Genomic DNA, 14,842 nt, shown 5'->3' with positions numbered 1-14,842 from the left:
TTGCAACCAATAATCAATTCAATTCAATTCAATTCAATTTTATTTATATAGCGCCAAATCACAACAAAAGTCGCCTCAAGGCGCTTCATAGATACAGAGAAAAACCCAACAATCATATGACCCCCTATGAGCAAGCACTTTGGCGACAGTGGGAAGGAAAAACTCCCTTTTAACAGGAAGAAACCTCCGGCAGAACCAGGCTCAGGGAGGGGCGGCCATCTGCTGCGACCGGTTGGGGTGAGAGAAGGAAGACAGGATAAAAGACATGCTGTGGAAGAGAGACAGAGGTTAATAACAGATATGATTCAATGCAGAGAGGTCTATTAATACATAGTGAGTGAGAAAGGTGACTGGAAAGGAAAAACTCAATGCATCTTGGGAATCCCCCGGCAGCCTACGTCTATTGCAGCATAACTAAGGGAGGATTCAGGGTCACCTGGTCCAGCCCTAACTATATGCTTTAGCAAAAAGGAAAGTTTTAAGCCTAATCTTAAAAGTAGAGATAGTTTCTGTCTCCCGAATCCAAACTGGAAGCTGGTTCCACAGAAGAGGGGCCTGAAAACTGAAGGCTCTGCCTCCCATTCTACTTTTAAATACTCTAGGAACAACAAGTAGGCCTGCAGAGCGAGAGCGAAGTGCTCTAATAGGGTGATATGGTACTACAAGGTCATTAAGATAAGATGGGGCCTGATTATTTAAGACCTTGTATGTGAGGAGCAGGATTTTGAATTCAATTCTGGATTTAACAGGAAGCCAATGAAGGGAAGCCAAAACAGGAGAAATATGCTCTCTCCTTCTAGTCCCTGTCAGTACTCTTGCTGCAGCATTTTGGATTAGCTGAAGGCTTTTCAGTGAGTTTTTTGGACATCCTAATAATAATGAATTACAGTAGTCCAGCCTGGAAGTAATAAATGCATGAACTAGTTTTTCAGTGTCACTCTGAGACAGGATATTTCTAATTTTAGAGATGTTGCGCAAATGGAAGAAAGCAGTCTTACATATTTGTTTAATATGTGCGTTGAAGGACATGTCCTGGTCAAAAATGACTCCAAGGTTCCTCACAGCGTTACTGGAGGCCAAGGTAATGCCATCCAGAGTAAGAATCTGGTTAGATACCATATTTCTAAGATTTTCAGGGCCGAGTACAATAACCTCAGTTTTATCTGAATTAAGAAGCAGAAAGTTAGCGGCCATCCAGGTCTTTATGTCTTTAAGACATTCCTGCAGTTTAACTAATTGGTGTGTGTTATCTGGCTTCATGGACAGATAGAGCTGGGTGTCATCTGCATAGCAGTGAAAATGTATGCTATGTCTTCTAATGATGCTGCCTAAGGGAAGCATTTATAATGTAAACAGAATTGGTCCTAGCACTGAACCCTGTGGAACTCCATAATTAACCTCAGTGTGTGAAGAGGACTCTCCATTTACATGCACAAATTGGAGTCTATTAGATAGATATGATACAAACCACTGCAGTGCAGTACCTGTAATACCTACAGCATGTTCTAATCGCTCTAATAGGATATTATGGTCAACAGTATCGAATGCTGCACTGAGGTCTAGCAGGACAAGCACAGAGATGAGTCCACTGTCAGAGGCCATAAGAAGATCATTTGTAACCTTCACTAAAGCTGTTTCTGTGCTGTGATGAGCTCTGAAACCTGACTGAAACTCTTCAAATAAACCATTCCTCTGCAGATGATCTGTTAGCTGTTTGACAACTACTCTTTCAAGGATTTTTGATATGAAAGGAAGGTTGGAGATTGGCCTATAATTAGCTAAGACTGCTGGGTCTAGAGATGGCTTTTTGAGTAAAGGTTTAACCACAGCCAGCTTGAAGGCCTGTGGTACATAGCCGACCATTAGAGATAGGTTGATCATATTTAAGATCGAAGAATTAATCAATGGCAGGACTTCTTTGAGCAGTTTTGTAGGAATGGGGTCTAAAAGACACGTTGATGGTTTGGAGGAAGTAATTATTGAAGTTAACTGAGAAAGATCAATTGGAGAAAAAGAGTCTAACTGAACATCAATGGTACTAAGAGTAGCTGTAGATAATATTACATCTGTGGGATGATTACTGGTAATCTTTTCTCTAATGATAAAAATTTTATTTGTGAAGAAGTTCATGAAGTCATTACTAGTTAACGTTAAAGGGATGGTTGGCTCAACAGAGCTCTGACTCTTTGTCAGCCTGGCTACAGTGCTGAAGAGAAACCTGGGGTTGTTCTTATTTTCTTCAATCAGTGATGAATAGTAAGATGTTCTGGCTTTGCGGAGGGCTTTCTTATAAAGCAGCAAACTATTTCTCCAGGCTAAATGATGATCCTCTAAATTTGTGACACGCCATTTCCTCTCCAGATTACGAGTCATCTGCTTTAGGGTACGTGTTTGAGAATTATACCACGGAGTCAGGTACTTCTGATTAGAGACCTTAGTTTTCACTGGAGCTACAGTATCCAGAGTCGTACGTAGTGAGGAGGTGAAATTATTAACAAGATAATCAACCTCTGTTGGGGTAGCGTTCAGATAGCTGCTCTGCTCTGTGTTGGTACAGGGCATTGAAGATGATAACAGTCACTTAATAATGCATTCGTGATAGCTTTCTGCTGTGGATGAGTCATGCTGTACTGTCCAGCACAAGCGTCCATAAACTGTGATATGAAAGGCTGTTGAGGTTCATTTGTGATCCTCTTTTTCATCTGGTATTCTTCAAATCTGATAGAGGTAAGCATATTAGACTCATGTCAGAAATTCCATTACAGCCATTCATGAATTGCATTTGACTTTAAGTTGATCCTAATAATCCTAAATAACTATTAACACTTAAACCCTCATAGTTTTCAGACGATAAAAAATATAAATAAAAAATATATAAACAATATTTATTAAAACACTTTTCTCAAAACTCTGCATAGTTCTAATAAGCAATGTTTAGCATCCCTGTTAAGAATAACTGACCTTTGCAAATAAACAACAGCTAATAACATAAGATCAAAGTATTTTATTTGATGTATTGACATAAATGACAGAAGAAAAAGGCCATATATTGCAGGACTACTCAATTAGTCTGTGAAGGTTCTCAGTCATCCAGGTCATCGTAGTCAAAGGAGCTTGCAAAGAAAAGCGTCTGGACTTCTTTAAGTTACTTGAAGACGTTTCACCTCTCATCCGAGAAGCTTCTTCAGTTCTAAGGTCAAATGGTGGAGAGTCCCAGATATAAACCTAGTGGGAGTGTCCCCCCACAGAGGGACAAAAGGACCCCCTGATGATCCTCTAATCGCCTGAGCCAAGGTGTGAAACTGGGTGTGGGTCCCAATCAGCCAGAGTTTCGGGTGTGTTCATTGTGAAACCTGGCCCCACCTTATCATGCGAATTCCTGAGGTCAGATGGCCCAGGATGTGAGTGGGCGTTAAGGCGTCTGGGAAGGGATCTCAAAACTGGATTATAGATGGCAGAGAGTTGGTGTCGTAAACCCCCGCCTCTGTTCAAAGATGGTCGCTCACAGTGGACATAGATGGCTTCTTTCACTCCTCTTTCAAACCATCTGTCCTCTCTGTCCAAAATGTGAACATTGGCATCCTCGAAAGAGTGTCCTTTATCCTTAAGATGCAGATGGACTGCTGAGTCTTGTCCTGTGGAGGTGGCTCTTCTGTGTTGTGCCATGCGCTTGTGAAGTGGCTGTTTGGTCTCTCCAATGTAGAGGTCTGGGCATTCCTCGCTGCACTGTACAGCATACACCACATTGTTAAGACTACTCAATTACACACTAAGGTGGGCCAGATTTTCTAACCAAAAAAAAAATTCCCTGGCTTAGACATGCAAAAGTTAAACACGACCATGCACTAATTGCAAATTAAACAGTGATTTTGAATTGTGATGTGATGGTAAAATAAATATTTGTCAGTCTAAACTGGGTTAAATCTACGGGGTTAATGATGGGGAGGAGACGGAGAGAAACTCTCTTCCCTGAGTACAGCTACAGAACCCACTTTCTGAAACGGACCCTGCTCACCATTCACCAACAATTCTGAGCTAACAAGTTGCATGTTATTCTTGGATGCGCTTGTAGGACCGGATTTAAAATAGCATGACAAACATATCATACCTGTTAAAGCCAAACAGTATCATCAATGTAGCCCGGAGAACATTTGCTAATAAGATGAAGTTAGCTAAGTCGCTATCTCATCGTAGCAAAAAAAGGCAGCACCTACCGTTCTTTATGCAACTTCAAATGTCGGACAAAGTTGGAAGTTGTTCCATCTCCGTCTGTAATTCTCTTCTTGCATGTTTTGCATGTTGCATTTCGTTTTTTGTTGACTACTTCGTAGTTTATGTAGCCGAAAGAAATTACTCTTGGGAGCATTTTTGGCTCGAGCGTTTTTGTTTTTGTTTTTTTTAAATCTGGTTAATTTGATTGGCTGTGCTACAGCCCACTCTCACATACATACGGAGTGTGGTAAGAATGAATGAATGAATGAATGAATGAATGAATGAATGAATAAAGTGAATTAATGGTCCACACTTTTTATATAATATGTATGTTAAATTTTAGATTTGGGTAAAATATCAAGTATTTTCAAGTAAACAGGTTCAAGTCCAATTCAAGTCCCAAGTCACTGGTGTAAAAGTCCAAGTCAAGTCACAAGTCTTACAACCTTTTTTCAAGTCAAGTCTAAAGTCATAAAATTAATGACTGGAGTCTGACTCGAGTCCACACCTCTGCTATTCTATTTAGCAACTAAACAACAAATTCTGTATACTATACTACAGAGATTTAAAATGGTTCTCTTCTGGTATACGCTGAATTGGTCCCAGAGCTTTATTATTATTTATCGTATTATTATATACTTAGGTTTGTTGTTTGACTGATATTAGCATTTGATGATTAGCCGTGTCATCTGAGCCAACATGTGTAACTAGGCAACACCAAACAAACAAACCTACAGCTTGGTCCGGACTGTTAATGTTAGTGCTGCTACTTTTTATTTCGGACTAAATCTGCTTTAATCAGTCCAAATAAATCGCGTCTTTTTTCTTGTAGACCATTTGAATTGTTAAAAAATGTGCTCGGATGTTGTAGTATCACGGCCTCACTATGACAGCAGAGCTGTAGCTCAGGGGGTCCCGGAGAAAGATCACCTTGTAGCGGCCCCACAGCCGTCCTCCGGCTTAGCCACAGCAGGGTACCGCTCGGCTAAATACACCCCGACTGAATGGTTCTCCAACTACCAAAACTTACTTCAGCAAGCCGGTACCGACTGCCACGAAGCTACGAGCCTTCAGCGAGAGTCCAGAACTTTGTACCAAGACACCGATGCATCCACTTTTAAGACACAGGCCGAGGGAACACGTCGTCTGGGAGAGAGACTACAAGAGATCCACTACTGGAAGTCTGAGCTGCAGCGGCACATCGAGCAGCTGCTGGCCGACACGGAGTCACTGGTGGCGCTGAAGACGCGGCTGGAGAAGGCGCTGGATGCCACCGAGATTCCCTATGCTATCGCCACAGACAATCTGAACTGCAGGGCGAGAAGGCTGGGAGCTGACCTGGTCAGAGACACTGTGGAGGAAGAGTTGTTCAAGGTGATAGACAATATTTCATGATCCAAAATAATATCGTCTAAGTGTGGGTTTGCAAAAATCTGAACGTGTAATTATAATTATAAGTGAAATTTGTATTTGGATACATTTTCTCAAAAATGTATTTAATTTGATATTTGACCAATTACTGCTAATGGGATATTTTAGACACATTGATATTTTATTTTGGAATAATGCTTTTCAAGTTAAAGGGAAAGAATCGCACCTAAGTTAATGACAAATGTGAACTAGTGTGATCTGATCAACTTGCAGTGGCAGATTTCACCTCATCAAACTAAGAATGTCTGCTTTTTCTTGTCTTCAGTGATATTTAAACATATTTGAACTGATCTTAGCTCTTACTGTAATATTTTCAGAGTAAAACGTTTAATAATGAGATCCAGCAGATGGCAGTGACACATTAACCAGTAAGATGATTCTGTCTTTTGCAGGAAGTGGACTTGATCAGGAGTGTCCAGGCTCTTCTGAAGAGAACTACAGCTCAGGTTGTCAGTCAAATCAAGTAAGTTTGAAACTCTGTTTACTCAGAGTAAAACTGCATAACACGTAGAATTTCATAACATGAAATATTTATATAACTATAAACAGAAACTTTTATTTCATGTGTGTCTGTGCATCAGGTTGAACAGAGAAGCCAAGCACACTTTAGAGATGGACTGGTCTGATAAGTACCAGGCCTACCATTTTGATGACCACAGCGGAAGACACAGTAACATGAGTTCAGATACGCAGCACCATCCCAGCTCAGCAGCCATGCAAGAACAGTGAGTTTGAGCAGCTGGAGATATTACATAAACCTAAAAAAAAAACGAGAAACAGTCCTGTTAACTTTTTTCACTTGCTCCAGGGTGTCCAGCCACCCATCATGGACGAAGTTTACACATGACAACCTGTTCAAGGCCGTGCAGGAGGAACAGGCTACCAACAGTCTCAGGTTAGAGCACATACTAGTTCATATACTGCAGCAGAATCTGAAACTGATCCTGGTTCATTATTTATGATTTTCTTTAAACAAATGGAATCCTTGTGTGTTAGATTGCTGGTAGAGCAAGTGCTGCAGGACACAGCTGAGGATCTGAGAGTCCAGTGCTCCAGTGTTGACCGAGCCTTCAGCGAACGCTCTGTGGAGCTGAATGAGGCCAAGACACAGCTCAATATGCAGCTCAAACAGGTGGATAAACTGACAGACAGAGTAAATGACTGGTTATTAGTTGATGATTGATTGTATTATCTCATGTGTAGATCTTGGAGCAAATTGGTGCCCAGGAGAAAAACATTGTGGCTCTGCAGCAGGCCATTCACAACAAAGAAGCTCCACTGCGAGTAGCTCAGTCCAGACTTTACCTTCGCTCCCTGAGACCCAACATGGAGCTGTGCAGGGATGAACCCCAACTCAGGTATGCATGCACAAAACAATAAACTGCTTTGTCTTTCTCACTGCTCTGATTTTTTGCTTCTGTCTGTAGTTTGGAAGGGGAGGTGAAGCAGATTGATGCCACTCTGGCATCTCTACAGCAGAAGCTGAGCAAAGCCAGAGAGTCCCTGTCTCGTCTGGAGGAGTCACGCATGGCGTTGGAGAAAGACATCAACTGCAAAACCCACTCACTGTTCATCGAGAGGGAAAAGTGCATGACTCACCGTAAACGATACCCGACCACTTCAGCACTGTCAGGATACTGAAAGGTTCAACACGTCTTTGTTTGGCTCTTTTTTGTGTTGCTGTAATTAGTAATAAACAAATAAATAAATCATGTGTACAAGAGAGCCTGAAACCTAATATTGAAAAAAAAAATTACATTTCAGTTCCTTTTCATAGCCACAATATTCTTTATTCGTTCACGTATTCTAAAAAGATTGACAATATGTGGCTCGAACAGAACTACTTTGAAGTACAAGTGTTAAAAACTGCTACATCAGAGGAAAACCCATAACTACAGGCAATGTACATAACAGGTGTACAGCTGGGAGAAGACAGGCTAAACAACAAATATAAGATTAGGTCATAGTTTAATGTAGATATGCACTTCTGAGACATGGTTATGACCAATATAAAGATGACTTTTTACAATTAGTACTGAAGGCATTAATATGACCACATATTTGATCACAGTTTTGTATACTGTTTGGTTTGTTTTGGTTCTGTCCTTTTAGCGTTCATAAGTAAAACACATATCTTCTGTCTCACGAATATCTTCATACACATGATCACCATCATCATTATCATAGATGTGCCAGTTGTTCCGCTCCTCAGAAGAACCCAAATTGAAACACGCCTCAACAGCTTGGTTTTCATAAGTCTAAAAAACAAATAGAAGGAAAGATTACAATGACGAAGGAAACTCGCAGTGAAATTCAGAGGTCACAATAAGATGGACACATGGCATAACAATTTCTTGATGATAACATATTTCTTTGGCCCACTAGCACCAGGTGCATCTATTTCTCTGATTTTTTTTAGCCTAAATTGAGTAAATAGGAGTCTACAGAAATGTAATATTGAAATAATGTACACATTTTAGAGGACATGGTGGGAAGATGTTCCTGAGAATAAACGTAACATTTACAGGAGCACTGTCAAAGCAAGCGAAATTGCCAGTACGGTGCAGCAAACATTGCACTTTCGAAATGCTTCTGATACTGTCTCGTGTATTTTCCTCTCACATCCTTAAGCTTTACTTCTCCCGCTTCTTCAGTGTTTATCGTGATTCTGTTCATGGCGATGTCAGCTGCTGGAGCAACACAGAAAACAATAAATTAAAGTGCTTGTGTGTGGACAAATCTATATATGTGTTTGTGTGCATATGTGTGTTTTACCTCTCACTTTGGTGCATTTATAAACCTTGATCCAAGCCACTGTCGGTATCAGCATTATAACCAGAGGTGTGGGCAGAAAGTAAACCAGAATGTGAATTGCTGCAGGAAAAGAAATATTTAAGAGAATAAAATCTGCACAGAAGTATCATAATATCCACATATCATATGTTCCAGTCAGTCTAAACAGCAGAAATAGCACCAAATCTCTAGACTGATCAGCATTTGGTAACTTGTGCTCCTTATTTCATTAATAGTTAAATGAGCACTCCTATTTTATAATCACAAATCATTGAAATTTTGAATGCATGAGGATTTACATCACGTTTAAGTCCCTTTAACCCAAAAGAAAAAGAGCTATCTAGGAGAACACAAATCTTACTGTACAGCAACATTTTTTGCTTCCTGTTTCTGAAATAATAAAATACATTATATATAATAAATACTTTCTGTATTGGCTTTCATAAGAGACATAACTATAAACTCTCACCTTTGACTTGAAGCTCAACAGCAGAGAAAACATCTCGTCCACTGTTTCTTTGGACACCACAAAGGTATAAACCAGAATCCCTTCTGGTCAGTCTGGTAATGCTCACTGTAAATTTTCCTAACACTTTGTCATCATCAAGTCTGAATCGTCCATTTTCTTTGTTGTCAGAGGTGATCAGTGCCTGCTGCAGACATGTGGAGGGCCGTGTTCCTCTGCAGATGTACTTCAGGTTGTTCTGGTACTCAGACTCATAAGGACAACTGATGGTCACTGAATCTTCTTTATAGCTTTTTATTTTGGTCACACTGTTACAGCAGCTGTCTGTCAGAAAGATAAACATCCAAAATTGTCACAAGGTAAAATACAGACTAAGTAAATGCAAAGAAAAAGATGTCAAAAAACTAAAACAAGTTTCACATTTAATTTTATCCTGTCATCCAAAAATGTGTGCTGACTCTTATCTAAGCAACATGCTTATATCTGTACTGTATTACTTTTTATTTTTGTGTGTATCCTTTGCTTCCTTCCATGTTTCACGATGAAAGAGAAACCTCTGTTTCATTGTGACACATGGAGTGCAGAAAGGTCAAATGTTGTTCAAGCTGATGAGTGTCACTAATGTAAGTGCAAAAAAAATTTGCCAATGCTTTGTTTTGAAAACCTTCTCCAGTGTGCTCTAGCTACTTTTGACAAATCCATCTGTTGTCAGAGAACCCCACCCCCCAAAACTACAACATACTAAATAACTATATAAGGTAATTTTATTTACCTTGCCCAACATCCACTGTGACTTCAGCGTAGATGTCATTTCCAAATAAGGAGATGCCACACCAGTATTTCCCTGCATCCCTTTTCTGCAAGTTGAAGATCGTCACAGTGAAGATTTGAGCCTTTGTGTCATCGTAGATGGAGTATTTTTTGTTTTTTGGTTGTGTCGTCATGATAAGAACATCACTCTTGCCACAGTTTGACTTGCACAGGTACTTCTCGGAAGATTGAAATCCCTTCTTATAGGAACAAGAAACATTAACATCTGCCCCCTCATATCCAGACACATGGATCCCCCCTGCTGTGCTGGTGACACAGCTCAGAGAAACTGTAAATAGAAGAAAACAGTGTTAGGTACAGACAGGGACAGCTGGTATGAATGGGCTGACAGGGCTAGGCCCTCCCTAGGCTTTTCAAGAAAAAATTATAAGAAATTATATAAAATTCCCCTCTCACCCCTGCGGGCAATCTATCCTTCAAGCTCGGGTCCTCAACCAGAGCCCTGGGGTTGAGGGTCCTGCGCAGTGTCTTAGCTGTTCCTAGGACTGCGCTCTTCTGGACAGAGATCTCCGATGTTGTTCCTGGGATCTGCTGGAGCCACTCGCCTAGCTTGGGAGTCACCCTACCCAGTGCTCCAATTACAACTGGGACTACTGTTACTGTCACTCTCCGCATCTTCTCAAGCTCCTCTCTGAGCCCTTGGTACTTCTCCAGCTTCTTGTGCTCCTTCTTCCTGATGTTGCTGTCATTCAGTATCGCTACATCTATCACTACGGCCATCTTCCTCTGCTTGTCTACCACCATGATGTCCAGGTGGTTAGCCACCACCATTTGGTCTGTCTGTACCTGGAAGTACCACAGGATCTTAGCTCGGTCATTCTCCACCACCCTACAGAGCGTTTCTCATTTTGACCTCGGGACTTCCAGGCCATACTGGGCACAGATGTTTCTGTATACTATGCCAGCCACTTGGTTATGACGTTCCAGTTATGCCCTGCCTGCTAGCATCTTGCACCCTGCTGTTATGTGCTGGATTGTCTCAGGGGCATCTTTACACAGCCTGCACCTGGGGTCTTGCCTGGTGTGATAGACCCCAGCCTCTATGGATCTTGTGCTCAGAGCTTGTTCCTGTGCTGCCATGATTACAGCCTCTATGCTGTCTTTCAGTCCACCTTTGTCCAGCCACTGGTAAGACTTCTGGATGTCAGCCACTTCCTCTATCTGCCGGTGGTACATACTGTGCAGGGGCTTGTCCTTCCATGACGGTTCCTCCTCCTATATCTTGGGTTTCTTCTGCCTGAGGTATTTGCCTCATCCTGGATTGTGGGGCTGGCACTCACCAGTTCCCGGCCTCCTTCCTTCTGCTCAGCATACAGCCTCAGGTTGCTGGATGGGGTGAAACCCTCCATGCATGGAAAGGAGCTTCCTGGTCTTTATGTCAGTGGCTTCTATCTCCTCCTTTGGCCGACTGATTATCCCAGCAGGTTACCTGATCGTGGGCAGGGCGTAGGTGTTGATAGGCCAGATCTTGTTCTTACCATTCATTTGACTCCTCAGGACTTGCCTGACCCTCTGCAGGTACTTTGTGGTTACAGCTTTCCTAGCAGCCTCGTCATGGTTCCCATTTGCCTGTGGGATCCCCAGGTGCTCGTAGCTGTCCTCTAGGTCTGCAATATTGCCTTCTGGTAGTTCAATCCCCTCTGTTCTGACTACCTTCCCTCTCTTTGTTATCATCCAAATACAATTCTCCAGTCCGAGCGACATTCCAATGTCCTTGCTGTATATCCCACCAGGATATGCTGTATATCCTGGTGGGATATACAGCAAGGAAATTAATGGTTCCTTAAAATCTTAAAATGGGTTTCAAGGAAGCAGGGCAATTCCCATTTTTTTTAAATAAACACAAAAAACTTTTTAAAATTCAGCAGCAGTGTTACACGTCGCCAACAACTCCACATTCTCTCTCTGTACCTGGATAGTGTCTGCCCACAGCACCAAAGGACTCTGCGAGCGATCTTCTCTCACCCTGGGAGCACCTGTCCCTCACCTCTTTTTCTGTCTGCCTCATCTCTGTGCTATGTGCTATTCTGTGATCTCAGGGGCACACATATTACTCCAAGCTAAACACAAAATACAATTATTGTGTGTCTTTTGGCTAAGAAAATGGATGGAATTTCTTCTTTTTGAGCAAATTATATTTGATGAATGATTGTGATTGGTTTGGACATATTTGTAAGTGGTGACCAAAAACTGGAATCAAGTATTTGCAATAACTAGCAATGAATCTTTCACATCGCTGCAGATGAATTTTGGTTCTCTCTTCCCTGCAGAAGCATGCTATAATGACTGTACTGTATATATGTTCCCTATCTCCTCCTAGACAAGTGAACCAATCTTGATGAGATGTTATGAAATTTGATTAGGACAGTGTAATGCCAACATCTGTAGAGTGTATACGAATCCCAAAATTGTATACATTTGTACGTCTGACAGTTCAGTTGAGCACTGAATGGAATTTATGCATAGCATAGAATGAAACACCATCACAGCATCATACTATAAAGATCGCGGTATATGTATGTTTGTGTGTTTGTATGTTCCCTGTTTGCTAATGTCTATAATGGCCAAATAACATCACACAGGCTTTACATCCCTGACTGAAATTATCCCATTGCTTAGACTTTGTGATATCTAAAAAAAATTCTCAGTGCAAAATGAAACATGAGGCACTCCTCATGTTTTATTTATAATGAGAAGTGAACAACAGTCATTCAGTGCCTTATTTTTAGTAGTGGTAAGGAGATACATTCTGAGTACACCCACAGCACTGAGTGAGCAAATATTTATGAAAATAAAACATAAGGTGTGTGGATGTGGTTTAAAGTGAGTTTAATCCAGCATCTCTTCATTCAAAACAGAAGACTTGTTTAGATTAGTTTGCACATAGCGACAGGCAAGCCTGTAGACAATTATATCCATAAAACCAGACAAATCTATTCTTAAGTGTTACATTTTTCAGCAATAGTCTCAATATAAGAAAGTTGTTTACATAAACTAAATGGACTGCTGTTAATAAATAAATGTAACTTACTGCAGTGGATGAATAACAGGTACTGAGTGCGCCACATCTTCATGTACTAATGTGGTCGTAAATCTAATCATAGGTGCCAGCAAATATTAAAATCTCTCAGTTCCCCATTCAAATCCCCTTTCTGGTGCCATTTCCTGCCTTGTGAACTTTCCAGTTAAAAGTTCCAGTTAAAAGTTCAACCATTGAAAAAGAGAAGTCAGTATAAAAAAGCATAGTTCATATGCATTAAAGTTTCTATAACACCTTAAATTTGATTACTTTGTCATTTAAAACAAAACAAAGCACATATCAACCCATGAGCAATCTGGATTGCCTAATCACTACAGTTTGCTCCTGTGACATAAGTGTTTCACTCTGTCTTTCACTCATAAACATGGTACTTTTCTTTAATTTCTTTTAACATTGTTTGCCTTGGTTTGTTATGTTATGAGCCAGCTGCTCCCGAACCTTTATTTTCTCACTAATTTCGGCATTTGTCCTATGTGAGGGAGTTCTGCCTATACCATCTGTTCATGATGGCCTTACAAATATGCCTTCAAATATGCCAATACCAAAATATTTTACATGACCTAGGTATATTGTGACCCAGGATTTTGACAATAACCAAATGAACACAAAAAAACCCAGAAGAATGTGCATAACCAGGACAAAAAATAATGAATATTGTTTCACACAATAGCTTAAAAGCATAATCATATTTTCATTGCGGTCTTACTTTATTTGAACACTTATTGTTGGAACTTTTTGCCATATTCATCAGTTTCCAGCCACAGAAACAGTCTGAGTTACAGCAAAATCTTCCTATCAATCATTGCCTCCACTAGAGAGAGCTCTTGGGCTTCATTGTCTCCCCTCTCGTCACGTTGCTTTACAGCGACCTGGTTTCTGCCTCAAGGACAACATCAAGGCCTGGGGCGACTTCTAAAAATAAAAATGACTCACACATTAAAACGTTTCGGTAAGTCTTATATTTGTGATTTATGGGGAAACAGAGCTAAATGGTGGTCAGGGAGGCCATGCTAACCACAGATTAAACTGTGGCCTCCCCGCACAAACCGATGGTGAATCGGCAGGAAAAGATGTTGGGGGGGCGACTATGTCTGCAGTCCCTGGACAGAGGCTTCACACATAGTCTTAGATGTGGAGTTACACAAAGTTTAGTTTTTATTCTTTATTTTCAGGGACCACAAACATTGATCTCATAAGACCAGATTTAGCTACTAACTTAATTCCATCAACAGTTGTTGGGCAGGAACACAATGTTAAATAAACTACATGCTAAATACAGATACAAGTAGCTGCTGTTTTTTTCTAGTCTTTCATTTACATTTATCAACAATTAAAAATAATGAACTTCAGCAAGCATTCCAGATTATATAAAAATGTCTGATATATAATGCTGTTGATATTTATATGAAATGTGTTATAAAGACTGGCCGTTCATTGTTATTTCAACAAAAACGGGGATTAAAACACAGCCCTTAATAAACCAGAAAAGAATTAATCCATACTTAATAACATTTACCATTTCCATAAAAGGAAAAGGTTTCTATGGATTGTTACGTAGTTAATGCAAAGATTTGAAGTTGCTGCTTCATAAGTGTTTAAGCACTAAAGCCTCTTTGGGATTATCTGCTCGTTTTTTTTTATAAAATCACAGGGTTGCCATTTGACTCTATTCTTAGAGATAACTTTCTTCACGTAATGAGGTGCCACGACTGAGGATGTTATGAAACTTCAAGTTCATGCAAAGAGTTCAGACATGCAGCTTCACTCGCACTGCAGAGCACATAGTATTTATTTTATGACACCGCCAACTGTGGGCAGGGCAGGGTGCCAGGCTTGTGTGTGTGAGAGAGAGAACATGTGATTTTATCATTGCATGGAATAAAAGACTTCACAAAGCAAACAAGTAAGAGTAAAAGTAATGAGATTGAGACTTAGAATTGTGTAAGATTTGACACACAATAAAACAAGCATCCATTGACTGGAATATATGTTTGCCTGGGGGGGGGTTAGAGATTCTTATAAAAATTACAGGCTTTTATAATTCAAGCTCACGTGTCAAGTGAGCCAAA

General features: G+C 40.5%; 2 protein-coding genes across 2 annotated transcripts; one reads left to right on the top strand and one right to left on the bottom strand.

Moving 5' to 3' along the window:
• The first annotated feature begins 4,923 nt into the window (after window positions 1–4,923).
• On the top strand, window positions 4,924–8,757 carry tekt4 (tektin 4). The gene is made up of 7 exons (XM_084930679.1): window positions 4,924–5,586; window positions 6,036–6,106; window positions 6,225–6,368; window positions 6,452–6,538; window positions 6,640–6,775; window positions 6,847–7,001; window positions 7,071–8,757. Exons 1-7 carry the CDS (start codon window positions 5,065–5,067, stop codon window positions 7,282–7,284), a joined length of 1,329 nt encoding a protein of 442 aa, XP_084786805.1. The 5' UTR covers window positions 4,924–5,064; the 3' UTR covers window positions 7,285–8,757.
• Window positions 7,752–12,801, bottom strand: LOC146385098 (polymeric immunoglobulin receptor-like). The gene is made up of 6 exons (XM_084929912.1): window positions 12,765–12,801; window positions 9,675–10,001; window positions 8,906–9,226; window positions 8,419–8,517; window positions 8,266–8,333; window positions 7,752–7,901 (listed from the first exon to the last, which is right to left on the bottom strand). The coding sequence occupies exons 1-6, from the start codon at window positions 12,799–12,801 to the stop codon at window positions 7,752–7,754; spliced, it is 1,002 nt and encodes a 333-aa protein (XP_084786038.1).
• Window positions 12,802–14,842: the final 2,041 nt, after the last annotated feature.

Source organism: Perissodus microlepis, chromosome 6 (genome assembly GCF_051167445.1).
Source record: "Perissodus microlepis isolate ML-2025 ecotype Zambia chromosome 6, ASM5116744v1, whole genome shotgun sequence".
Lineage (NCBI taxonomy): Eukaryota > Metazoa > Chordata > Actinopteri > Cichliformes > Cichlidae > Perissodus > Perissodus microlepis.
This window is presented reverse-complemented; position numbering and strand designations above follow the sequence as displayed.